Source organism: Euprymna scolopes, chromosome 31, assembly GCF_053919585.1.
Source record: "Euprymna scolopes isolate OS-2025 chromosome 31, ASM5391958v1, whole genome shotgun sequence".
Taxonomy (NCBI): Eukaryota; Metazoa; Mollusca; class Cephalopoda; order Sepiida; family Sepiolidae; genus Euprymna; species Euprymna scolopes.
Window position 1 is genome coordinate 53,833,603 of NC_136512.1, and position 26,966 is coordinate 53,860,568.

Consider the following 26,966-nt stretch of genomic DNA (forward strand, 5'->3'; position numbering starts at 1 on the left):
CGTCTTTTTCCTGAAATTCTCGAACGTCTTCATATTCGTCAGAGTAAAGTAAGACACGTGCCGATGCATCTCCATGCTTTGTCCATCATTTTGCCAGAAATAATAAATGGGAAAAACTTGAGCTTTAAAGCTCCCCTTCCATTCAGTTTTTCTAAAAATATGAAAAGTCTAAAATTCAGAAAATCTGATAAATTTTATTCCAAATAATAAAAAAATCTGTTGCCTTAGACATTTTGTTTTGTTGTTTGTTTTAAAGATTTTTTTGTTACAGTTATTTTCCCATTGCAAACATTTGAAAAAAAAAAAATTAATGATAAAGTCCACAGAAAGCATCTTGTAATGCTCGTTGGCAACCAACAATGTTGCGATAACCGCCACCAAGTTCCATAGCTGTTGCCGATCGAATGTACTTTAAATAACTGAAAAATAAAATGAAAAATAAATTTTAAATTGTGGGAACTATATCTATAAAACGTGAAAATGTCTGTGTGTGTGTGTACATTTCCCTACCAAACTACTCTGTCAATTTTCAGTCTACAGACTCGAGATTTCACATAAGGGTCTTGAGATTTGGGAAAATCTTTTTAATCAGTTTTTGGACAAAAATTTGGCTATCAAGAGGTCAAAGTTCAATGATTTGATCTTTGAAAACTCTACCAAACTCCTCTGCCAATTTTGGGTCTAAACACTTGAACTTTTAGATGTAGGTTACTTGGACATGGATCAAACTTTTTAATTGGATTTGAGCCCAAAACAATAAATGTTATGGGGTTAAAGTTAAAAAAAAATTGACCTCTACCAAATTACTCAGCCAATTTTTGGTCTGAACATTTGAAATTTTATATAAAGTGTATTTAGACATAGAGCAAGCTTTTAATCGGTTTATGGCCAAAAATTTTGCTGCCAAAGTTCAAAAGATTTGACCTTTTGCGATCTCTAGCAAACTATTCCGTTAATCTTGGGTCTAAACATTTGAAATTTTACATAAAGGGTATTCAGACATGCAGCAAGTATTTTAATCAGTTTTGGGGCAAAAATTTGGTTGACAAGAGTTTAAAGTTGAAAGAGTTGACATTTGTAGACTCTTCCAAACTCCTCCGCCAATTTTGGGTCTAAACACTTGAAATTTTATATATAGGTTACCTGGACACGAGTCAAACTTTTTAATATACACTTGTGAGCAAAAAAAAAAAAATGGGCCAAACTAATATTATACATTTTATTGCACTAAAAGCTATATTGAACAAAGAACAATTAAATGAGGAAACTTAAACAAGACTAATAACACAGAACAAGACATTTACTTTAATAAATGCTTAGGATGGAATAGCATTCCCTTTTGATTTCTTTAAAAGATCAATCCTTTTAGACATGCTCTCAACCAAAGTGGAACACTGAAGAGGAGATGCTATTCCATTCACTTTGCACAGCTTCCCACAGTTTGTCATTGTTCAAAAAAGTTCTTCCGGCCAATGCACGAGATATTATGAACCAAATATTCTCGATTAGGTTTAAATCAGGGCTTTGATCTGGCCAAAATATCACATTAATTGAATTATCAGAAAACCATTTTTCTGTAACTTTAGCAGTGTGTGCAGTGGCATTATCATGTTGAAAAATAATGTTCTGAGATATTCTCAGCTTCTGAAAACTTAGTAGCAGTTCTGTTTCTAATATTCGAATGTATTCATTTGCATTGATTGACTTCTCAAATCTAATAAGTTCCCCAGCTCCTGCTGCAGTAAAAGTTCCCCATACCATTATCCCTCCATTCCCGTGTTTAACTGTCGATTTCATGCAACTTCGGGAAAATCTTTCTCCAGTTCTTCGATTGCACCATTCGGGAGCATTACTAACAAGTCAAAATCTTGATTCATCTAACCAGAAAACATTCCTGAACCAGTCTGTATCTTTCTTGCCATAACATAAGGAAAATCTCTGTCTATCATTGATGTTCTTTTTAGATAAAAATGGCTTCTTTGCACACCTTTTAGAGGAAAATCACATTTCTTTCATTCGTCTAGATATTGTATATCTAGAAAGAGAATTTCCAGCCCGTTTTGAATTCTTTGCTATGGTCAACATAAGTTTTCTTTCCATCTTCCAAACAGTTAATTTAAGCTTGTGGTCATCCTTCAAAGTGGATGCTCTAGAGTGACCAGATCCAGATTTCCCTTTTATCAAGCGTTCGACTTCAAACTTTTGACCAATTCGCTTCATTGCAGAAAAAGATGTTTTCACATTTTCTTTTCTTAAAATATCAAAAAATAGCTTGTAAGTCATTTTGGACTGCCTCAATCCTGCAATTCGTTTTTTTTTTTATATCTTCGCCAAGATGCGGTCTTACCATTTTTAGGATTAATTTTTCCACTTATTATATTATATGCTATAAAAATAATGATCTGCAAAATAGACATTTTCATTATAATTATAATGATGATCTGCAAAATAGACATTTTCAGTTAAAATTAACAAAAATTCATGAAAAATCGATTTCTTCCTTCTTTCACTCTTTCATGAGTGTGTGTGTGTGTGTGTATATATGTGTGTGTGTGTGTGTGTATATATATTTGTGTGTGTGTATATGTGTATTGGGGTGGAGAGGGCTCCCGTAAGCCGTGGTGAAGGCAACCTTTCTAGGAGAAGCAAATCTCTGATTTAAAAAACCATAAAGCGGGAGACCAGTACCCGCATTAAGCTGGTCTGCAGTTTAATTTGTTGCTGGCTATCTTGCTCTTGCTTGTTGCTGGATCTCAACATTTTGAACCGAGAGAGAGACGTAGCTGTCGTACAAAGCTAAGACTCTGTAACATCATCTTTGTATAGATACTCCCTCAGGCATTTGGGCTCATGGATTTTAAATGTCTGAGGGAGTGGCACTCGTCTGACAAGACGTTGCAATCATCATATATATATACATATATGCACATAAAGTTATGAACCCAAGCATGAGCTGGACTAAACTGCTAGTAAATAATAAATCTCTACAATGGTATGTTAATAAGGTAAATACTTCCAACTTTACTTTTTTTTTTTTTTTACTTCAATTCACCCTAAAACATTACACACTGACACTTGAATAGACATAAGACACTTCTGTGAAATTGGATGTTCCTATAAATCTGGACCCTAAATGGACAATTGTACAGCAAAATACTTGTTCATGTTACATTTAAATTTCTGCATGTTGGTACAGTTGGCATAAATAAGAAGGAATTTTGGAGGCAAATGGTTCAAGAAAAGAAGCTATTAAAGTATAAAGTCTTCTTGTATCTGAGGACCTCTACCGTGAAGAGGTGGGATTTTGCTGCTTGTTGGTTGATCAGGGATATTTATGTTGAGAGGGACAAGTATAGCAAATTCGTTGGAACACATTGAAGAATTTGTAAAACAAGCACAGGGTAAAAATATTGTGGTCATGGGAGAGGGGCTGAAGCTTGATAGACAGTGTGGAACTTATTAGATTAAAAACTTCTTTTGGGGACTATCCACCAGCCCAGACAGACAAATGGTGGTTTTGCAGATAGGTAGGATACTTGCAGATGTAAGAAGTTTTCTAGCTAGGTAGAGGGAACCTACCTTCTTTGCAGCATCTGCTCTGTATTTATTCCAATTCATGTTACCTGTGAATGTTAGGCCGAGAAGTTTGAATGTTGGATTCTCGGGAACAGTGCTGTCAGTCATGGCAGTTGGTGATTGGTAAGATTTCTAATAATTGTTAAAGGAATGGTAGCATTAAATACATTTTTGGCTCGATTCCACTATAGACTGTGGGTCATTTTCTAAGGATTCAGAAATTGCTTTTGATATGTGTTCAATTTGTATACATGTTGAGAACAGTATAGCATCAGCAGCAAATATACTAATCTCGGATGCAATTGTATCAGGGAGGTTGTTTATGAAAATCAGGAATGATAAAGATCTAATGATCAACCACCTGGGGCACACTCATATTAACGTGATGCTGTTTAAATGTCTGGCCATCTAAAATAATCTGGATCTTTGAGCTAAGAAAGATCTGATTATGCCATTTGAATTAATTTTCATTAGAAAACCTTTATGCCAAACCTTGTCAAAGACATTGGATATATCAAACGCTACCTAAGCTTCACCTCCATTATTCAGAGTATATGTGTTCAGAGATCATTAAAATAAACTGTTCCAAAATCGCTTGAGACAAGCGATGAAGCCACTTGATGTAAGGAGATAACAAGAACAAAAGCTGATTACAGAAGATGCCTATTGATCTTAGTTTTAAAAAGACCAAGGTTGTAGGCAGAAGGAAAACAGTGAGCAGGAAAAGAGTTCCACAACCTTGCAGTCCTTGAAAAAAAGCTACTGGAATAGGAAGCTGTATTACAATGAGGTATTGATGAAGACCACTAGGCCAACAAGTCAAATGTGTTGGAACAAAGAAAGCAGGGAATAGATCAGACAATTCCGAGGAATACATGTCATAATAGTATCTGTAGAAAAGACTGCAATATGATGTCTGTGAGAGAGAGGTTGCAGTGAAGAAGAAAGTGGGGGGGGGGTCAATCAAATTACAGATGTGTTTCTGCAATTCATCAAGAACCTTCAAATGCGACACAGATTCTTCAACCAAATATGACAACAGTACTCCATACATGGTCTGATAGTAGATCTGCAGAGAGAGAAAGTAGCCTATGTTGCAAGACCCCAATAAACAAATATCTGTTTTACCCCAAAATTTTGGTGTTCATGTTTTTTTCTTTTCTAATAAAGAAAAAGAGTCTCTTAATAATTTGGTTTCAGCTTCCTGACAGTTTCAGCCATGTCACCACTAGACAAACAATGGATGCCAAAATCAAGAATTAGGCAAGAAGAGAAATGAAAGTATGGAGTTCCAGAACGATGAAAGACACAAGTCGATCAAATAGCAATGAAGAAGAAGAAACTTAATTTGAACTTACCCTTCTTTTGTAAGTGTTTCCTCAGAAATCATGGCAGGACCACACATATCTATTATAATTGGTTCAAATACATAAAGAGGAGCCGTTTCTTCTTTAGGGAACGGTAAAAATTCTTGTTGGTGACCCTGTAACGATAAAAAAAATCTTTAAAATAAAACCATTTATTATATTTAGTCATACAAGATCAAACAAATGCTCAATTCTTGTTAAGAAAAATAACGATTTTGATGCAACCTACAAATTCTATACTAAAATGTACTCAATCCAACCCCCTATGATATTATGGAAGGACAGATACCAGTAAATAAGACATTAAAGAACAGTTATATAATAAAGTATTTGCAGAATTCAAAAAGCAAACTAAATAATACGTAAAGAAATCCTATCCAGGTGTTTTTGTACATGTATAATTTGCATTTTTGTGGTTTTATGACTTTAAATGAACAAAAATTGCTTTTGAATTAGACAAAACAAGCTTTTCTGACTTTGAAATAGACAATCAGAAAAGGCCAAATCAAAACTAACTGCTGGTAAAATCAAATCAAGGCTGAAAAAATAAAGAAAAAGACTATACATTTGTTTTGTTATGACAATTGATTTATTTTCTGACAAAGAAAATAAATGAATTTTCTTTAGTATTTTCCATGAAAGTAAGAAAAAAATGTAACTTTTTTTCACAATAAATTGTGTTGATTTTTAACATAATCAATGCAACAATGACTTTTACTGATTTTTAGAAGTGAGCAGCTTTTGAAGCAAAAACCAACTGGATTAGGTTAGGGTTAGAAGTACAGCTACAAAATTTATTTTCAGTTTAATCATTTTCCTTCTTTAATTATTGCCTGCCAAGAATGTTGAGAATTAATTTACAAGTCCATTTGTCATCTGTTTCTCGAATGTTTTAACTGGCTTTCAGCATCTTCTGGCTGTTTACATAAATGGCCAGAAGAAGCTGGTTCAAAAGCTGTACCAATATAAAAACTTGTCATATATTTATATTTTAATGAACATTTAATGTTACATATTCAAAGCGAGTAAGTTAACTGGCTGATGAAAATGTTGGCAGTTAATTCAGGAGATAGGAAGTTTATCAGATAGGAGTTTAAAATAGTTAGTAGGACTGGAAATTAAATAAAGTGAAAATGGAAATCTATAAGAGAAATCACAGACAGAATTCTAGGAAAAAGACTTTGTCCAGTATTTGTTAAAGCGTTCAAGAAACAAATGTGAACTTTTAAAATCATAATCTGAAAAGCTAACTTTCAATAGATTCCCTCTTTCTCTGTCTCTCTTTCCATTTATCAAGTAATCAATCACCTGTAAAATGATTAGCAAGTGCGACTCAATAAGCTTAATGTTTTGTGATTTTGATGTTTGTCTGAATTGATTGCCTTTCTTTTTATAAGAAAAGTAGTTTGCGAACCTTTGATTTGAACTCTACACTGCAACAACAAATTTGAACCAGATATCAATGAATCAATTTGCATAGTGTCAGTTGCTCAGCCAAGGTATGGGTTTTAGATAATCGTCAGTCAAATCATAATGATGTGTATGAAATAATTACAAATGAGAGAAGTGTGTCACAATACTGTATGTATTAAGTTAAAAGAGAAAAGATGGAAAATAAATAATCAAACTATAATAAACACAAGAAATCAATACGAATGAAATAGTTCCTCTAAACAAAACTTGTCGACACCAACAATTGTAGAAAATTAAAAATCAGGAGAAAGTGGCTTACAATTTTGATTCCTGTCGAAAACTTAGTTGCTGGTGCTTTTGTAGTAGAGGTTTGTGAATCTTTGGAAATGGATTGTGTCAATTCTTTATGGGTCGCAAGAATCATGTGAGCAGGAAGATCTGAACACATCTGAAAGAAAGAAAATCATTTTATAAACACGCACATATACACACATTATGAAAGCATTTTATACAAACACTTAAACGCACACACTCTCATGTGTGGCTCTAGAATCCTTATTTTTAATAATCCTAAGATTTTAATTCTAGAAGACTTATGCTTAAGTGATCTTAAGAAATTGAAATTTTGGAAACCTTGCTTGATTAATATTGGACTCTGGATCAAATTTAATTATCATAATACTGCTTCCCTACAGATTACAACATAGTCATCTTAAAATGCAATGTCAATAAATACTTGTCATAAACAGTCATCATATGTAAAGTTTTGTTCTTTCTATTCATTTATTTTTTTATCCTCCCGTAAAATTCTTCATCATTTAACTGAGAATCAATCCATTTCATTAACTCTTATCCTCAAGCAGCTTTAAGTCTTGGTATGCCATAGCCATATTTGGTTTAACATCAGTTTTACATGCTTGCATGTTTTGGATAGGTTTTATAAATCAACTTCTAAACTTATCTCTGGTCAGGTTTATTTAGAAGTCATTTTGTTAACTGGGCAAAATTTTCTTTCTTGACGTCAACTTAATGAGGTGATGAGGATCAGTGCTTTTATCAATATACCATGCCTAGGTGATTGCCCACCAAGGCTATAAAATTGTTTTACTGAAAAGAAAATGTGATAATTCAGTAGTTGTTATGAATGGGGGTGTCAGCATATCATATCTATTAATGCTTTGCATAAGATTAAGCCCGAAGACAAATATGCATGCGACTAACATTTGACATTTATTTACAAGGATGCAACACATAGAATGAAACAGATTACATCAGATTTAGTCCAATATTATCTCAGTTTATGTGTCAGGACTTTCACAGACAGAAGTAATATTTATTTACATTTACTTGGATTCAAAGTCTTCTCTATTATGGCGCTTGCCAGTGTCTGTATTGCTCCACACAAGAACTAGCATTAACAATGATAAACGGAGGGAGGTAACTCTGCATTAAACAGAAAAGGAATTAGCTCCCTTCGATCGCTAGTTCTATTATCCTAACAATTAGTAAAAAAAAAAATTTATTGAGAAATCAGTATTTTTTTTTGTTTTTTTTTCTGCAAATCGTTTGAAATTTGAAATAAAAATTCAAAATGGGACAAATTTCACTCACAAGTTCATCTAAAAGTAATTCTTTGTTTTTCTTTTTTAAATTCTTCACTTTCCGTTCTTCCTCTAAAGTTTCTTGCAGACGTTGTTCGGCATTGTGAGTTTCCTCTTCAAGAAGACGACTTAGATATTCTTCATCATGACTCTAAAAGTAGAAATACTGCAATCAAAATTTGAATACATAAAGAAATTTTTAAAAAATCTAGTTTTTACAATAGAAACTGCTCAGAAGTTTATTTAATAACTAGCAGGAACATCCGACGTTGCTCGGGAGTGAATGAAAAATATTTCTGTTTTTTTTTTTTACTATACTCATGACGCTATATTACTTGTTTTTTTGTTTTTTTGTTGTTGTTGTTGTTGTCTATTCAATCGTCATTCAAGTTTCGCTTCTAATATAGCTGGAAGAAACTGAAATTTAGAAAAACTCAATGAATTAATCTCTTATACATATACATTTATTAAAATCAGATATAAATATCAACATCATCATTACCAGGCGAATAGCTAAACATAGAGGAGCAGGTCAACTTTCAAGATCTACAGACAACAGATGGACATTTAGAGTGACAGAATAGGCCCTGAAGAAGGCCAAAAGCTTAGCTGTTGTGACGGTTTCTCCACTAACTGGATCATAAGTGATCATTCCTAGCCAGGGACAAAAGAAAGGGGGAATTAAAGGGGAGGGGGGCAGTATGATATTATAGACTGTATCTTCTTCCTAGCCAGGATCACAGGCAATAGGATAAAATGATTTACCAACACACACAAAGGCGATCAGAAACAGGAGTGGAAGTCATCTGGGAGTAGTAAAGAGGGTGAGTTATTTTGCATTTGGACAAAAACGAAATGTTTAGGATTTGTAAGTTTATATATTTAAAAGTCAGAGTTAGTTTATGGCAGTTTGCGACAGTTTGTATCTCAGACTAGATTAGACAGATCTTTAGTAGAGGAGATGAACTGATCAACCAAATAACAAAGATGCCTCGATAGGTATCAACATTTGAGCATCATTTTTCTATGCTGATGAGATCACATGCACTCAGAGTACAACTGATTTATACGCAATGTATCAAAGTTTTTGCTTTCTCTTATCAGTTTTTGTTGCTTTTTTGTATGTTTTTGTAAACCAGTACTTGTGCTAAAACAATATGACCAGGATGAGAGCAAGAAGATAATGGAAAAGAAAACCACGGCACACAAGCGTTGTGGTCGGCAGTGGTCAAGGGGGTGACATAGTATCTTACACCTTCTCCAGGAATGATCAAAAAATGTTAATAATGATGATAACAAAAGTTACCTCAATTAATAAGATAAAACGAACAAAAAAAACTCACCACTTTAGATCTATTTTTCATAATTAGATCCTTATTATCTTTGCGGTAGTTTTCAATTTTTTTCTTTGTTGATTCAACATCTATATCATTACTAAGATTATACACTGGAAGAAAAACATAAAAAAGAAACAAGTTTCTTTAATTGTGATTTAACATTATTACAATGCATTCGATTACATAACATGGTGCTTCTGTATTTACTGACGCACGGTTTCTACAAAGTTTACGGGATCGCTCGGCAGCTGATGGAAATAACCAGAAAATGTCAGTCAAGCATTCCTCAATTTTTAATAAATGTGCTCTGTTTTTAGCTGATATGAATCTATGAAAGCTACTTTTTATAAATTAGAAGAAATATAAAATTAATTTTAATTGTGTAGCTTCAGGTTTAGGTTCCGAGTTAGGGGTTAGGACTAGATACATGTTTGTAATTTTATTTATTGTATTTCCATGTTTTTCCTGTTTATCATTATAATTTTCTCGTAGCGGTTTAACGTTTCGTGATCAATCACTTTCGGTTATTCCCATCAGTGGCCAAGCACAATCAAGAAACTTTATGGAAACCACCAGTCAGTAAATTCAGAAGTACCCATAACATCATGAAAAACCTTTCCAAACAAAAATCAATTTATATACTAATAAACCTCTGTGAATCTTGTTTGTTTGTCACTGTGCACACTAGATTGTGTCATAAAAGGCGATTAATGTAAATAAAGAGTGAATGATAAGAGACAAATGATTTAAATAATTATCATAGAAGTATTCTCACTCAAATAAATGACTTATGTGTGTACTCTTCATCCCACCTACCACCATAAAAACCTGCAAGATTTTAATGGTATTTAAATCCTATATTTATTTTTACAAACTTGCAACTCAGTAAAGCCAGGTACTTTAACAATAAATATATACCAGTAAGATCTCATGAAAATTCCATGGTGTTTTCTACTTTTGGAAATAATAAATGTCTGCCAGAGTCAATAGTATTAAGAAAAAGGTAACCATCTTTGATAAAAATAATTGTCATTAACAGCTATATATTCTTGAATAAAAAAAATCAAATAAAGAAGTTTATTTTTTTTTATTTATTTAAAATTGTAGAAATTTAATTCTTTTTAAAACAATATCGTCTTCTATCGCAAAGATAATCGTCATCTAAATATTCTTCAAGTCAAGAAAATGAATGTACTTTTTCAAATTGTATAGCTTTAGTCAACAGGTAACATAATTTAATTTTGGAATAATTCATTTTAAAATAAGTCAGAATTTTTTGTCTTAGCACCATCAGATTAATCACCAGTCATCATCTTTGTTAATTGGACGATTTCATTTTTTTGATGATAAGTGATAACTTATGTACAAATCTTCTATACAAATAAAATTGAATTTATTTGTCACACTGACATTAAAAAACACTTTTCTATTTGGAAAAGTAAAAATAATTTTGTACTATACTCAATTGTGGATATGTGAGGAACTTCAAAAAGTTTGTATATGTTAAAAAAAAAAAAAACTAACTTGTTATTAGCTTTTTCATTTTCTTATTGTATAACGGGTCACATTAAACTATTCTTCATTCATATATATATATATATATATATATATATATATATATATATATATATATATATAATGTACAAGACAATCCTCTAAACTAATGAATGGATCATTATGAATTTTGAAATATGAATTTTGGGCAACAACATGGACATGTTATTTATTATCATTTAGGTGGATGCCACTGAAACCATACCATACCCATAATATAAATATAAAGAAAAAACATTAAACTTTAAAACTGAGACGAGTATTCTACGAGTTATTTTATATAATTTGAGAAGACAATCAAGATGGCATAAACTTACCAATTGTTTCAACCATTTCCAAATAGTCGTTGTAATCTGTTAATGTATCGAAATCTGTTTCTCTTCGGTTGAAACTTGAAAGAAAATAATTTTATTAGTTTACAATCAAATATTTTAAGCAAAAAAAAAAAAGTCCTCTGCTATTTTAATACTGTTAGGTGGATATATATAAGTCGCCTAACACTTTTCAATATCTTTATATTTGAAGGGAGAGAACTCTTTCGTATTCAAAAATTATCTCCCTTGTAACAATTCAATATTGTTGATCCCTATAGAATCGTTTTTAACCATTTTATTTTTGCATTTCACAAATCACTTCACAATGAATACCATAAAAATTGTTTACGGAATTCAGTAAAAACATGATTACTAAACAAAATATATTTTATTAGCATATATACAATTACATATATATCGAAGAGAACTTGAATGCCTATTTGAGAGATGAGAGAACGAATGTCTACTAGAAACTATCCTTGGATGCTGATTGGATTAGGTATTGAGTAAATGCTGACTAAAATTCAGAATAGTATTTGTGGTATCTCCTTGGTATAGCTTACCCACATTGGCTTTTATGAGGAATGGTGCACTTTCTCCAAATGATGTTATCTCATGTAACAGCATGAAGCTGGTTATTCCACAAGACTAGATGAATTATTAACCTGGAATCCAGTAAGACCAAGAGACCAAAAGAAAGACATATTATAACATACTTAAATGGTCCTTGGAGAGAGAAAAATTATGTTCCTAATTTTTTTACTAACTCACTGTTTGAGATGTAAGGGAGAGCATTAATGAAATATTAAAAAATCTTTGTATCTCAAATAGAGATCAAGTGTTAGTTCAGAAAAGAGGCCTCTAGATTTTTAGAAATTCAATTGAAGTAAAACGAAACAAAAAAGTGAAAAAATATTTTTTTTTTAAATCCCTAGAAATTGTGAAATCGACATCAAATACATTTAACTCTGAAATCAGCTTTAAACAGCTTGTTGAAAGTAAGTACTGAAAATATATGCACATAATATACAAAACCCACGGAAAGAAAATTATGCACAGCTAGTGTTCACACAAATATTTTTTCTTTCTTTAAATTTTTTTAGTTTGAGATATATTGTCTCTTATTTTTTAATTTCACTTACTGAAATATTATTTTATATGAACATTAGTGCAAACAGAGACGAAGCATAATTTTTTATGCTATTTTTTATGTAAAATGTATACTAGTATGATATAAACATTTGATTTACTATCTTTATTTGAGAAAAAGTTAATAACTTAACAATAACAAATGCCCGAAAAATTTATTAGTGTAGTATATTTAATGGTAGAAGGGAAGAAATTGCTGTAATTATAAATCTATACTTGTTGGATTCTCTAAACATTTTCATTAATGGTGGTTGTAGAAAAGTGTTTAAAGCATTAAAAAGTAAATATGTACCGGAAGCTATGTCACGGCAAAGAAATGAAATCTATTTCTTCTCTTTGGTGTATGACATTCAAGCAAACAGGCGTTTTTTTGGAGATGCCAATCTCACCCCCCCCCCTCCCTCACGCACACACACACACACATGCACACACACACACACGGTTTTGGTTTAAAGATTTTTTTTTACTGATGCATCATCACTTATTAAGATATGTGGGCCACTCAAGTATAAGAGTTAAAGAGATTGTTAGTTGTATTAATCGCTTTTACTCGCCTCCACAAGACGATCAAAAACAATGGGTGAATGAGCTGAAGATTACGTAAGAGGATTTGATTATCCAAGACGATGGCTCATCATTATTATGTAAAAGTTTCTTCATTTCATATTACACTTCAAGATAATCATGTTGTAGTTACTTGAGAAATAGACTCATGGTACTTGTTTCACAGAGGAGAAAGAAACTTTTTTCATGGAAGTTTTGTTGATTTTTTGGTAAGGAGAGAGAAAGAGAAAGTTCTTTGTTGTGATTATAGCTAGACTAGTTCTTGTAAATGTTTTATAGGAGGGTATCAGTGATTGAAGTGCATCTGAGCATCTACTATAAATACAAGGATACAATAGAAAGACTAGCAAACATTCTTTTGTGTAGAAAAGGCTGTAGAGACAAGATCATCCCCATTAAATTGTGAAATGGATTTTTGTACTATGTCAAAACAGGAAAGAGAACTCTGAGCAGTACCTATCCAGGCATGACAACAGTACTTCATCTGAGGATGCAGTTCATCTAGACGTGCTCACTGTAAATTATTGTAAACAGTAAATACTAGAATTATTTGTTGTTCCTTTTAATTGCTTTCTTTACTTTCAACAGCAATGAGAAAAAAAGAAATGATCAACATCCTTGTCACTGTCACTACTGCAGAGAGAGAGATATCACTACCTATTGAGTCAATTACTTATACTGTGTCTATTGACAGAAGCAAGTCTCTCATAGACTGTTGCTTCTGTCAATAGAAAAATTATGGGCCATCTAGCGGAATTGAAACAATTCCTTATTTAAATGTTACAAATGGCTTTTTAGTGCCACATATTCAAAAAGCTGTTCAGAATAAATAAATCTTAACTCGTCATATTGTGCTAAAATGGTTCTCAGAGTAAATAAAGTTTTGGATTATTCATGCTACTCTTTTTATATTCTCACAATGTTTCAGCTGATATAAATCCTGACCATCACCAAGTGCGTCTTGAGAATCTGTACCGAACTTATGTATTCTTTATTTAATCTCCAAGAGTAGACTGCTCTTGTTTCACCAGAAAACAGTAGGAGATTATAGTAGTCCAAATAATCCAAATGAATTATCAATCTTCATCTCCAAACTTCTAAAGACAACAAATTTTTTGTCATTCAATTTACGCATTTTACAAGTTTTTGCAGAAGAAATTAATTTGCATCAGTATTACATTAGTCAACGCTTCTTCGTTATAATTGCAAAATTCAATATTTTGAATTTCAAATAAAACTAATTGCCCTGTCGCAATAATGAACATATCCAAAACTTATGAGAAACAATAACATAGAAAATCAATTATTAATGAAATAGTTTTTGAAGAAAATTAACAAAAATTGAGTTTTGCTAAAAAAAGAAACTGGAGGGTAATTGTCAGCTAACATACTTCTAACTTCCAGCGCAGCGCTACCAAGAGCGATAACAAGGCAAATCAGTTCCTTCACTTTTATTATTCATCAGTATTTCTATTGTGAAGCGATTTATTGAAATAAAATATAAGAAAAGACATTATTGAAAAGTATACAATAAAAATTAACAAAATTATAAAAAAATAAAAATTAACAAAATTATAAAAAGATAAAAATTAACAAAATTATAAAAAAATAAAAATTAACAAAATTATAAAAAATAAAAATTAACAAAATTATAAAAAAATAAAAATTAACAAAATTATAAAAAGAATAAAAATTAACAAAATTATAAAAAGATAAAAATTAACAAAATCATAAAAAAATAAAAATTAACAAAATTATAAAAAAAATAAAAATTAACAAAATTATAAAAAAAATAAAAATTAACAAAATTATAAAAAGATAAAAATAACCCAATTAGTCTTTACTTGCATTTTTAATAACAAAATTAAAAAAATAAATTTTTATTTTCTTTGACATTTTATAAAAAATATATTTATGAAATTATAAAAATTAAGTTTTTTTTATTTTTAAAAGAGGTTTTTTATTTGAATCTATATAATAAATATGTTTATGTAAGTATAAAAATGAAATAACTGAAATCAAAATGACAAAATTTCAAACATCATAAAAATTGTATCCAATACATATGAAATACCCAAAATAGTTAAAAAAAAAATATTTTAAAAACTGTCTTCAATAAGTCTTCAAAAAAAAGAGCACAAAAGTGTTTTCAATAATCAAAAAAATAAAAATAATTTCAATAATTCTTAATTACAATAAGACTGAAAAACCTTTTAATGATTATTAAATAAAAAAAGAAAGATCGGAAAAACGTAATAAAAAAAGAGTGCATTCACAAGGGAGATTTAGGCATTAGAGAAAAAAAGTGAAGGAACTGATTTGCCTTGTTGCCATTTCCAGTAGCACAACACTGGAAGTTAGAAAGTATGTTAGCTGACTATAACCAACTGGAGAATGTGAATTGTGACAAGGGAGGTAATTATTTTCTGAAAACTTTGAAAATCTTAAGCTAATTTAGCAAAATTCAATTTTCGCTAATTGTTTTTGAAAACTGTTTTCATTAATAATTAATTTTCTATCTTATTGTTTTTTTAATAATTTTTGGATATGTTCATTACTACAACATGACAATTAAGTAAATACAATTGGTTTTACTTGAAACTCAATATTTCGATTTTAGAATTTTGCTATTATAACGAAGAAGCATCCATTATTGATATAGTTAATGGACAGGAACAATAACCCAAAATATGTTTAAGTTATTTGCGCTTCTCGTCTGCTTGTGACTCGATAGGTCAACCATATTTTTTCTTTTTGTTGTGTTTGTATGTTCAAGAATAAAGTCTCTTCGTTTTGTTTTTTTTCAAATTTGTGTTCAGTTATATTCATAGAACTTGTAAACACTGGCCAATGTTTTCAAAAGAATATTTAACATTTTTCTACATTTGTTCTGAAGACAAAAAACAATGAAATTTTTTAAAAAATTCAATAAAGAGTGGAACAGCAACAAAATCTAAGTTTACATGTGAAAAAAAATATTGCCTCTTTTTCTAATAAATTAAATTTATTTAAAAAAACACACAATTCTTAAAATACACAAGAACAGTTGTGAAATTGCATCTATCTATCTCAATATGTGAGGATGGGCCAAAGTTTTATCTTGGTTTTAATACTCCATATTATATGAACGATTCCTAAAGTTATGCAACAAAAAAACTGTTTATCTAATCAGGATGAAACTTTGCATTTTGCAACTTTTCAATTAAATAAAAAGACGTTTAAACAGGTTTCAATGAAAAAAATGGACGTAGGTTTCAATGAAAACAGTTTTAAATACAAAATTGTAAAAAAGTTTTTGAAGATGTTTAAGAGATAATAATAAAGAAATTAGATGTTAAAACGAAATGTTTAGAAATAGATTATTTAATAGCATTATATGTGCATAATTTCAACTATGGCCTAAATTTTCATTTTTTATGCCTCACTCACAAAAATTGAATTAATCAATTCATAAGGTGAATATAATCTGACATAAGTTTGTCCATATCATCAAAAAAAGATACAAAAAATCATAAAAATTTGGTTTCATTTTGTAAATATATTCTTAGCACATCAGAATGTTATGTAAAAGTGAAATTGAACACATTCTCAAAATGTTAAAAAATTAATTACACGATTTTATTGATTAGTTTTAAAATATTTATTTTCCTAGTTCTGTCTCTATTATTATTATTATTATTATTTAGGGGGTTTGGTTCAATGTAGTTGATAGTGGTATTGGTATATACACTGTTTTTTAAGGCTGCTTGGTAGAAGGTTTTGTGCTTATTAAAGATTTCCCGTGTGGAAGAGTTGATACTGATTCTGTTTTTTATGGATTTGAGGATGTGGTTAATGATGTGCTATGGATGGTTGAATATATGATTAATTTGAACCGTTTTTCGCATATGGTTTGTATGAATTTTTTGCTAGGTTTAAAGTAACATCTAGGAAATTTACAATTTTTAAGTTAGATTTAATTTCAATGTTTAAATTAATTCCCTTCATTTCTTTAATTAGAGCTTTCTTCATTTTTTCACATTTGGGGCTGTTGGCATTCTCAACGATTAGTAGTCCTTCCTACATTCGAACAGCAAATATCGAAAAATTAGCCAAAAACATTCATTCCTTCACCCTCAACCAGGCAGTTTTCTACAGGGAAGGTCGTTTTTTTTTTGCTGAGATTTTGTGCAACCCTTGCGCCCACGACGTCACAGAAAAGGCGTTATTTTGACCCCTTGTGACGTCACAATCACGGTAGGCACATTGGTAAGACAGTTTTTTTTTTTTCACGCTTTTTCTCTGGCCTGCTTAATACTCCTGTTTTTTTTTTTTTTACACTCTCAATTTTCCTTCTTTTCTTTTTTTGCTCAACCAACACCCTTACACACACCTCCACTTTCTTTTTCGCTTTCACGTCATGGGTTTTTTCTTTTTTTGCTCAATACACACCTACAAACACCTGGGCAACACTAGGCACCCAGGCTAGTCTAATATATAAAACGCAAAATGGGCGTGCATGTTTGTGTATGTCCATGAAAGGAACTTTGTGTTGGGGTTCTCACGTCAGTTTGCTTCCGGGAGAAGTTTTCTTATACTTCCTAGATCGTAATATCTCAGATTCGCAAATGGATATTGTCTCTATCTTTTTTTTTTTAATCGAGTTTTAAAAAATTCCCGCTGTCTTGTTGTGTCAACTGTTTGTCTTTTCCGTATTAATAAAGTGAAACTCATCGAACGCAACTGCCAGCTCCTGGCCTTCGTCCGGGTAGTATCTGTTCTGCTATTGGGCCTTAGTCAATATAGATGAAACTCTTCATAATGAGACAATTACTATTTATTTTGACACTGCCAGAGTGCTCCCATTTTTGGCCTAGCTGCTTCCCCCCCCCCCCCACATTAAAAACGTACTTCGTGAGAGGTTTAAAAGCAATGCCATTTCTGCAAGTCATCTTTTTGATTGACTACGATTAATTTGAACACTTTACACTACCAATCATGTCATGATGGCATAGCAGTAAGATGTCAGGTCTTCTTTCACTTTCTTTTACGCCTTCGTGTCACGGGTTTGAGCCTTCCAGCTTACTACCACTTTTTTTTTTTTTACACCTACAAACACCCGAGCAACACCGGGCACCCACGCTAGTCTATAATATAAATCTCACGTCTGTTTAAATGTATGTATATATGTATGTTTGCTTGTATGTCTGCCTAAAACTTTTAACAGAGGCAACGGATTTTCACAAGATTGGTATGTTTTGAAGCTTGACCCTTCAGATGACAAATATAAAAAAATTGGCTAAAAACATTAATTCCTTCACCCTCAACTGGTCACTTTTCTACAGGGAGGGGTCGCTTTTTTCACCGATATTTTCAAAAGTCATACCCTCTTTTCGATTGACTAGCCTTAATTTAAACCTTTGCCACTTCCAGTTTGGCAATGCATGCAACGGCAAAGACGTCACTTTTTTTTTTTCACATTCTTTTCCTCCTTTGCGGTACAGGTTCGAGCCTGCCTTCCTACTACCACTTCTTTATTTATTTATTTTTTTTGCTCAATACACCTCCAAACACCTGCGCAACGCCAGGCAGTCAGGCTAGTTAGTAATAATAATAATAATAGTTATTTATCTTTTATCCTATTAGTAATAATAGTAAATATAATAATTATCTATCCTACTAATTATGAATAATAGTCATTATTCATTTCATTTATATAAAAGATCTTATCTTAAATTTATTGGACATATGTATCCACCTTCTTTTAAACTGGACGTATCTTTGCTCTATCTACCACTACCACAGTAGCTGGACACAACGGAACTTCTAGGCGATGTATGGCTGCTTTAGCACGTGCAATTTATTTTACTGCTGCCCTCTATTGACACTTGTTTGACACACTCCTGTTCATTATTTATCCCTTTCAGTTTCTCTTTCTAACTCCGTAATATTTTCCCTTCTCCTGCTATTTTTTGGCCCTTTCATTTTGACAGAGGCGACGGATTTTTACAAGATCAGTATCGTTTTGAAGCTCGACCCTTCAGACAACAAATAACGAAAAATTGGCTAAAAGCATTAATTTCTTTACACTCAACTGGGCACTTTTCTACAGGGAGGGGTCACTTTTTTCACTGATATTTTCAAAAGTTATCTCCTCTTTTCGATTGTCTAGCCTTAATTAAAACCTATGTCACTTCCGGTTTGGCGGTGGTTGTAACAGCAAAGATGTCACATTTTTTTCCCGTTCTTTTCCTTTTTCATGGTATGGGTTCGAGCCTGCCTTCCTACTACCACTTTTTTTTTTTTTGTTCAACACACACCTCCAAACACTCAGGCAATGCCGGGCACCCATGCTAGTATATATATATATATATATATATATATATATATATATATATATAATTGTTGCATAGTTTTAGTTTCCTAGATGTAATGTAAGTCCACTGAAACTCCTGTGTTTATCAAAAAGTGCTCGATGAATGAATAGAATACAAACATTATTGGCTACATAATATTTGTATATATGTATATATATATATATATATAGGGGCAAAATTCATACAAGTTGAACTTATGTACATTTTTAGTTTCCCAAATTCGCTTTTCAAATGACATCATTCTATATGATTGTTAGATGTGTAGTTTTTAATTTACCTTACAATTTAGGATGTAATAACAAAGTCAAAACACTGATAAAGATTTAATTTAATAAAAATATTGATTTATTTTAAGAAAATATATTTTTACCAAGTCATAAATTTGAATCACAATTCAAGTCATAAATTTGAATCACAATTCAAGTCATAAATTTAAATTACAATTCCTGTACTTGATGCCATGAGTGATTTTTTTACTTAAACATTTTTAAAATTAATTTATTCTTTGTTATAACTGCTTTAATTTATTAATTTTTGTTTTGCCTTCTTTTTACAAGATTTTTAACTTTATTTTCTGTTAAAACCTCTCCTTTGTCTTGTCTTTCTTCTCTTTCCTATCCCTGACATATCTAGGTTTTCAAATAATTAACTCTATAATAATAATAAGGAACTTAATATTAAACATTCAATGAACGTTTTTTCTTTTATATGCATGTTAAAAAGTGTTGTCATTGTCTAGCCCAACTGACGATGGATCATCATGTGGACGAGAAGGGCGAAAAATGAATAATTGTTACTTTTGAGTAAACAAAAAAGAATTAAGGAATTAATGAACTACAAAAGACACACAAAAGAGAAAAGCAAATATCCATGTAAAAATAACATTTAAGTAAATAAAATGTTATAATAATAATAAAATTTTATGCAAAAAAAGAGGAAACGATAAATCATTAGTTATGCAACTCTTATAATCTCCAACATGCAACTGTTTTTAAGCGAATAGTAGCTGCATACAATTTGTGAATATAAAAATGCAATAATTACTGAAAGCAATGCAACTTACTCTTTCAAAATTTTCTTTCTGATATCAACTTCTTTCTCGACAGAGGCATCTTCAAATAACTGAAGTCGGAAATTGTTTCTTCGCAATGCTGTGCCACATTCTGGACAAGCATTTGAGCCACGAATGAATAACAAATCCACGCAGCTCTCACATCTGCCATTAAAAAATATTTATGTTAAAACTAAACAAAATAAGCATTTGTTGGAAATGTATCTTTCTTCAAATAACTTTCATCGTTAGAATTGTAACATGTTCAAATAAGAAAAAAAAAAAAAAAAAAATTAAACGGGGATAATTTCATAAAATCATGAATTGTATTAACGAGAAAGAATTTTAGGTTTCAAAACTTTTTAATAAAAATTGATTATTTGGATTATTCAGAATACTATTGGAGACCATCTAACCTTGTGCAACAAAGTAAAAATTATAGACAGAGAAAAACACTGATAAGCAAGATGTTGGGCAACAATGGCCTATTGAGTAGACCTAGTATAGAATAAAATACAATATCAGAACCAATAATTATAATTAGTAAATTAGAACACCATTAAATTATATATATATATATATATATATATATATATATACATATATATATACACGTATATTTAATTGAACACCATATAATCTATATATCTATAAAAGTGAACGTGTTTGTCTGTCTGCGTGTCTGTGTACATTTCCTTATGCAATAACTCAATTTTCAGTCTACAGACTCGAAATTTGATATACAGAGTACTGAGATTTGGGAAAATCTTTGTAATCTGTTTTCGGCCAGAAATTTGGCTGTTAAGGGGTCAAAGTTCAATGATTTCACCTTTGAGAACTCTACCAAACTCCTCCGCCAATTTTGGGTATAAACACTTGAAATTTTAGATATAGGTTCCTTGGACATGGATCTAACTTAATAACTTGATTTGAGCCTAAAACAATAAATGTTAAGGGATCATAATAGGGGTCAAAGTTTTAAAAAATTTGACCTCTGCAGTCTCTACCAAATTACTCAGACAATTTCCGGTCTAAACATTTGAAATTTTAGATAGGACAAGCTTTTTAATCGGTTTGGGTCGAAAATTTGAGCTACCTATATATAAATGTATGTATGTATGTTTGCATGTCTGCTTAAAACTTTTGACAGAGGCAGTGGATTTTCACAAGATCAGCATCATTTTGAAGCTCGACCCTTCAGATGACAAATACCGAAAAATTGCCTAAAAACATTAATTTCTTCACCCTCAATTGGGCACTTTTCAACAGGAAGGGGTTGCTTTTTTCGCCGATATTTTCGAAAGTCATCCCCTCTTTTCAATTGTCTAGTCTTAATTTAAACCTACGTCACTTCCGGTTTGGCGGTGGTCGTAACAGCAAAGACGTCATGTTTTTCCCGTTCTTTTCCTCCTTCACGGTTCGGGTTCAAGCCTGCCTTCCTACTACCACCTTTTTTTTTTTTTTTGCTCAACACACACCTCCAAACACCCGGGCAACGCTGGGCTGAAATGCTAGTTATATATATACAAGAGTAGTTCCAAAAGTAAAGCCTTTTTTTTTTTTTTAACTCAAAAGTAACATTAAAAGAGCGGCCTTATATGCTCCAGAATCTATTTTTTTTTTTACATAGTCATCACCATTCTCAATGCATTTTTTCCAGAAATTCAGTGACTCTTCTGACATACGTTCATTTCAGGAATTGCTTCCTTAGAGTCTAACACAGTCAACAAAGAGATTAAAATTTCAGGTTATTAATGCATGAGTTCAGTGATGATAACAATGCAATTTGCATTCCCTACTGATCCATTTGGGCAGAAAAAAAATAGGAGGCATTATTTTTGGAATGCCCTCATATATATACATAAAAGATTTAGAAAATCAAATGAAAATGCTAAAGTAGAGTATAAATGGACAGGTAATAACAGAACTTTGAAGATAATGCTGGTTATGTCAAAATTTTATACCGAAAGTATTTCAGGAATTAAATCAACTTAATGAAAGAACTTTCAGGTCAAACAGAGCTATTGTCAAGTAAATTGAAATTAATAAATGTATAATATATTATTTACATCATTTTCCAAGTTAATATTAATAAGATAATATAATAGAAAAATAATATCAAAAATTGTTTTACAACTTGGAGTTCATTTCAACCAATAAAAATGGTGTTATATAATATTGTTTTTCTTACTCTTAACAAAAAATAATGCATCAATGTTCCCACACTGAAATAATAACGTTATTATTTAATTCTAAACATGGAGAGGGGAGTGTTTTGTAACTATTCTGTACTTTCATTTTCTGCATAATCAAAAATATCGTAAAAATTGAATTTAACTCGAAAATCCTAGTTAAAAAATAGTGCGGTAACATAGATGCATAAGCACCAAGAATAATAATAATAATGGTTCTTTGTCCTTTATCTAAAAAAAAAAAATTATGAATTTAAGTCATGTGCCCTTTGGCTTTTTCCCCAATTTGTTTATAAAGATGGCAACTACATTTCTGGTAGAGTTTTTATTTCAGTGTTTTACATATATGATGAAACTTGATATAACTGTTGTTTTGTTTTGTTTGTTTGTTTTATTTTTGTTGTCGTTTTTTACGCGTTATTTTTTTGTTTGTTTGTTTGTTTATTTTGGGTTTTTTTTTTTTACTAAAAAGAAATCCAGGAAAGAGGTCTTGTGCAACTAAATGCAGTCAAATTATCGGTAAGTTGCATGATAATCAGTTTGTATACAAAAAGTGTAAGACAATGGTGACAGATGAGAACAGATGTGGAGAAAGTATATTTGGATGGTGACACTATTGAAGTTGCTGAGAATTTTTGTTGCCTTGGTGATACCATTGGAGCACATGATAGAGCTGCTGCTAACATAATTGGATGAAGTTCAGAGAACTACTGCCAGGAGAGCATTATCTCTGTTAAGCAATGGAATAATCTATCAGGCATGTATAATAATGTATGGAAGTGAAACCTGATCAATGAGGGTTGAGAATATGTGTTGCATGGAGAGAAAATGAGTGCACTTATTGATCCGTGCTTAAATAATATTATTTAGAAAGCCATTCTTAACATGGGGAGGGAGGGTATTTTGTACCTATTCTGTACTTAAACCTTACAATTTAATAAAAAACAGATATCATAAAACTTTAATTAAACTTGAAAATACTATTTAAAAATAGCGTGCGGATCAATAAGTGCACTAGAACCAAAAATGATATATGAATCGTATAAATCATATAATCGATGTGTAATGTGAGTCTTAAAGAATGGCTTAGATCTTATGTCCGCAAGAGAAGATTAAACTCAGACTGTACAGGATGATGTGCGCAGAACAGGAGACTTTGTTAGTATGGTCACATTGAAAGAATAGAACATTTGAGGTAACAGGTTCAGGAAAGCCAAGGAAAAAAATTAGAGAAAGTGATAAGAATGGAGTTAATAAAGAGGGATAGACCTGGTGAGAGATAGGTTAGTTTGGAGGTCCATTTCTAAAAGCCGTCTTAACAGATGCCAGGATGTAAAACAAACTATAAACCGAATATGATGATAATATTAAATACTGAAGCAGATAAATTTGTATTTTTATTTTACACTGTTAAAAACATCAAACAAAGTTTGGAGTATTGGGCTACTATCCTAATTTTGATTGTTATACAACATTCCGACCGAGATGATATCCGACCTTCTTCGTGTATATGTTTTCCAAACTGGAGAACCTGTATTAGGTATGTGAAAATGCCAAGGCTTTTGCGAGGGTTAAGTGGCATTGGTAACTTGAGTAAGCCGTAATTCTGTGCACTGAGGTATGTGTCATAAATTTGCCCCTACCACCTATATCCGGGGGTTTAACTACACCGCAGGGATACTTATGAGGTAGCACACATGTTTCGCTACATGCTGGTATTTGAATTATTTCCATACGTTCAGTAGAAGTGTAAAAAATTTTGAAGTGAAGTTTTGTGTCATTTAAATCATTATTATTAGACCTGAAGGTAAGTTATAATAGTTTTGAAACTATATATATTCGTTAATATAGATATTAAACCTTATTTGTGCGAAATATGAAGCCTATATGACTTTACCTTCATTGGTTTTGAGTTTACCTAAAATGTGAAGCCGTTACGAAAATTTTCAAAATTTCACTAACGCCATATCGTTAACCTACGCACTTTGTTTACAAATATTTTCCAACAACGGCAATGACGCCAAACTACGGCTGGCTAAAAAAATTCTTTTAAATTATTAAAATTTATTTCAGCATAATGAACTTTTAGGATTTAAATTATTTTTCTTTTAACCAAAACATTTCTCCCCGGCAAAATGTATTTTTTTCTATTTTATCATTTTATCGAGCTGCTTTTTTTTTTCTTCCATTTTGTTACTTTGCTTTTTTTTCTATAATAAACTAATAAACAAATTTACAATTAAAACAAATACAAGAGTTATTTTTAAAATTAAAAAATAAAACTTTTATGAATATATTTTTTATTATGCACATTTTGCAAACTTTAAATTCTAAAAGTTTTAATAATTTAAAAGAAATTTTGGGTTTGTATTACTGTACACATTCGAAAAAGTTGTCAAAAACAAATATATAACAAATAAATATTATCAAAGGCAAGATAAGTTACTTTTCTACAAAACTGGATACATTTTTTGCTTTTATTCAATGTAACATGTTTATTCAGCTCGAAAAACATGCAGTGTTTACCGTTGTATTGGAAAATTTAAAATGGCGGCCACTCTCTCTTAAACACGGTAAGTTTGGGAAAAGGTGTTATAAATAATAAACTAGACAAAATACTATTAAAAAAACACCGAATATATGCCAACTTATATCACGGTAACATATAATGAGCGAATTTCTAACAGTATTTTGTCTAGTTTATTATTTATAACATCTTTTCTTGAACTTACCGTGTTAAAGAGAGTGTCGGGCGCCATTTTGAATTTTCCAATACATCGATAAACACTGTATTCGAGCTGAATAAAAACACGAAAAATATATCCAGTTAGGTAGAAAAGTAACTTATCTTGCCTTTGATAACATTTATTTGTTATATATTTGTTTTTTTGACAACTTTTTCGAATATATGTGTACAGTAGTAATACAAACCCGAAATTTTAATTTATATGCTAAAAGTTTATGAGAAATGTAAAAAAAAAAATTATATTTATTGGTGTTTCTGCAGTTTATTTTGACATAAAAAATCAGCATTAGCAGCAGACTTCATATGCGGGGATAATATTGCCTTAAGTAATTGACTACATCTTCCGCCCCAGCATCCCCCTTCACCTCTTAATCTTGTAAATAATTCATTAATAAACTTTCAAAATATATTTTTCTTGTTCTCCATTCAATAAGCTCTCCAGTGATATTTGTCTTTTTGAAATCGGACAAGAAATAAGAAAGTTATGACAAAATAACTGTGAAAAATCTTGATATCGGTCACAACTTTGTTAAGGAAATCCATTGATTCTATTGTCAAAAATTAGCCTCAAATTTCAGCTTTAGAATTGTTGTAACTTTCTTATTATTTGTCCTACAGAGGTGGTTCAAGTATCATTAGAATGCTCTCTGCATACTCTTTCTGCTGAGCTGTTTCATTTTGAGATATGTTAACTTTGAATTTTTCTTTCACGTACCTACCTGTATGAGATTTCAAGTGAACCGTTTAATTAAATCCCGATAGATTGTTTTCATTTCTTCAACCAATGACACGTGGCTAGGAGGAGCGTAACAGTCTTATATGGAGGTTGAAGGTTCAAGAAAAAAATTATTAAGAATAAGATATTCCTGAAATAATCAACAATTCTATTCAATCATGACTGACAGGACGAAAACAATCTACAATCGTAGATGAAATAAATGCTTTAGTTTCAATTTTATACAGAAGGTTCCCAGACACTTGAAGAAGGTCGGAGGTTACATCGGTTGAAACATGAATAAAACACCCAAGATTATAATAATAGTCCACATAACACATTAATCCTCATTATTAAAAATATAAAAATCCGAAACATAAAAGTTTATTTTTCGAAAAAAAAAAAAGTTTTTTTAAAGATAAGTACATTTGATTTCTGACTTATAAAATCACGTTTAATAAGATGCCCGATACTTACAATGAATGCCCACAAACATTGACCATCAGTTTTAATGATGGATTTCGGTATTTAGTGGTCTTACATCGTGGACAACCTTGTTCATCCATTTTATTTAATGTTTTTTCTTTCGAAACAAAAATGAAAAACGTGATTATCTTGTTATCAATTTCAAGCTAACAAAGCTAGCAACGATGTGGTGGTGAAATGTTCGTATCCATGGATATCCGCATCGCATTTCCACCCCCGCACAATTTCAATGTTTGTTTATCTGAAAATGTGTTAAATTAATCGTGTTTAACGAAATAAAGGGCGAATTTATTTGAATTTTACAGTTTAGCTGGGAAAAGAATTGGTTAATGTGTATATGAAGTCCCTATACTAATTTATTCGCCCCTATCCTCGAAAAATGAGATTTTATGTTCTTTCCTTGGACGTAAAAGTCAAATATTGGAGATCTGTTTCGCAAAGAAATTTAAGTTATCTTTACGATTACTGTTCCCACTTCATTTCCGGTTGCCTTCTCTATATTAAGTTTGTTTGTTTTTTTTTTTTGTTTTTGTTTTTTTCTCTAA

General features: G+C 31.1%; 2 protein-coding genes across 4 annotated transcripts in view; one reads left to right on the forward strand and one right to left on the reverse strand.

Moving 5' to 3' along the window:
* Positions 1–227, forward strand: part of LOC145255748 (uncharacterized) — a 50,613-nt gene extending 50,386 nt beyond the window's left edge. For both annotated transcript variants that reach the window (XR_013863899.1, XM_080114393.1), the window contains one exon: positions 1–227. Coding sequence is in view for 1 of the 2 variants with exons in the window: in XM_080114393.1 (XP_079970519.1) it covers positions 1–207 (207 nt within the window). In the remaining variant the exon portion in view is untranslated.
* On the reverse strand, positions 175–26,604 carry LOC145255749 (CDK-activating kinase assembly factor MAT1-like). 2 transcript variants are annotated; one of them, XM_080114394.1, is made up of 8 exons: positions 26,413–26,597; positions 20,295–20,447; positions 11,166–11,239; positions 9,301–9,404; positions 7,968–8,108; positions 6,676–6,804; positions 4,935–5,059; positions 175–419 (listed from the first exon to the last, which is right to left on the reverse strand). In XM_080114394.1, exons 1-8 carry the CDS (start codon positions 26,499–26,501, stop codon positions 308–310), a joined length of 927 nt encoding a protein of 308 aa, XP_079970520.1. In that variant the 5' UTR covers positions 26,502–26,597; the 3' UTR covers positions 175–307. The 2 variants fall into 2 exon arrangements, with proteins under 2 accessions (XP_079970520.1, XP_079970521.1); XM_080114395.1 differs by lacking the exon at positions 20,295–20,447 and having other exon boundaries at positions 26,413–26,604.
* Between the last annotated feature and the right edge of the window lie 362 nt (positions 26,605–26,966).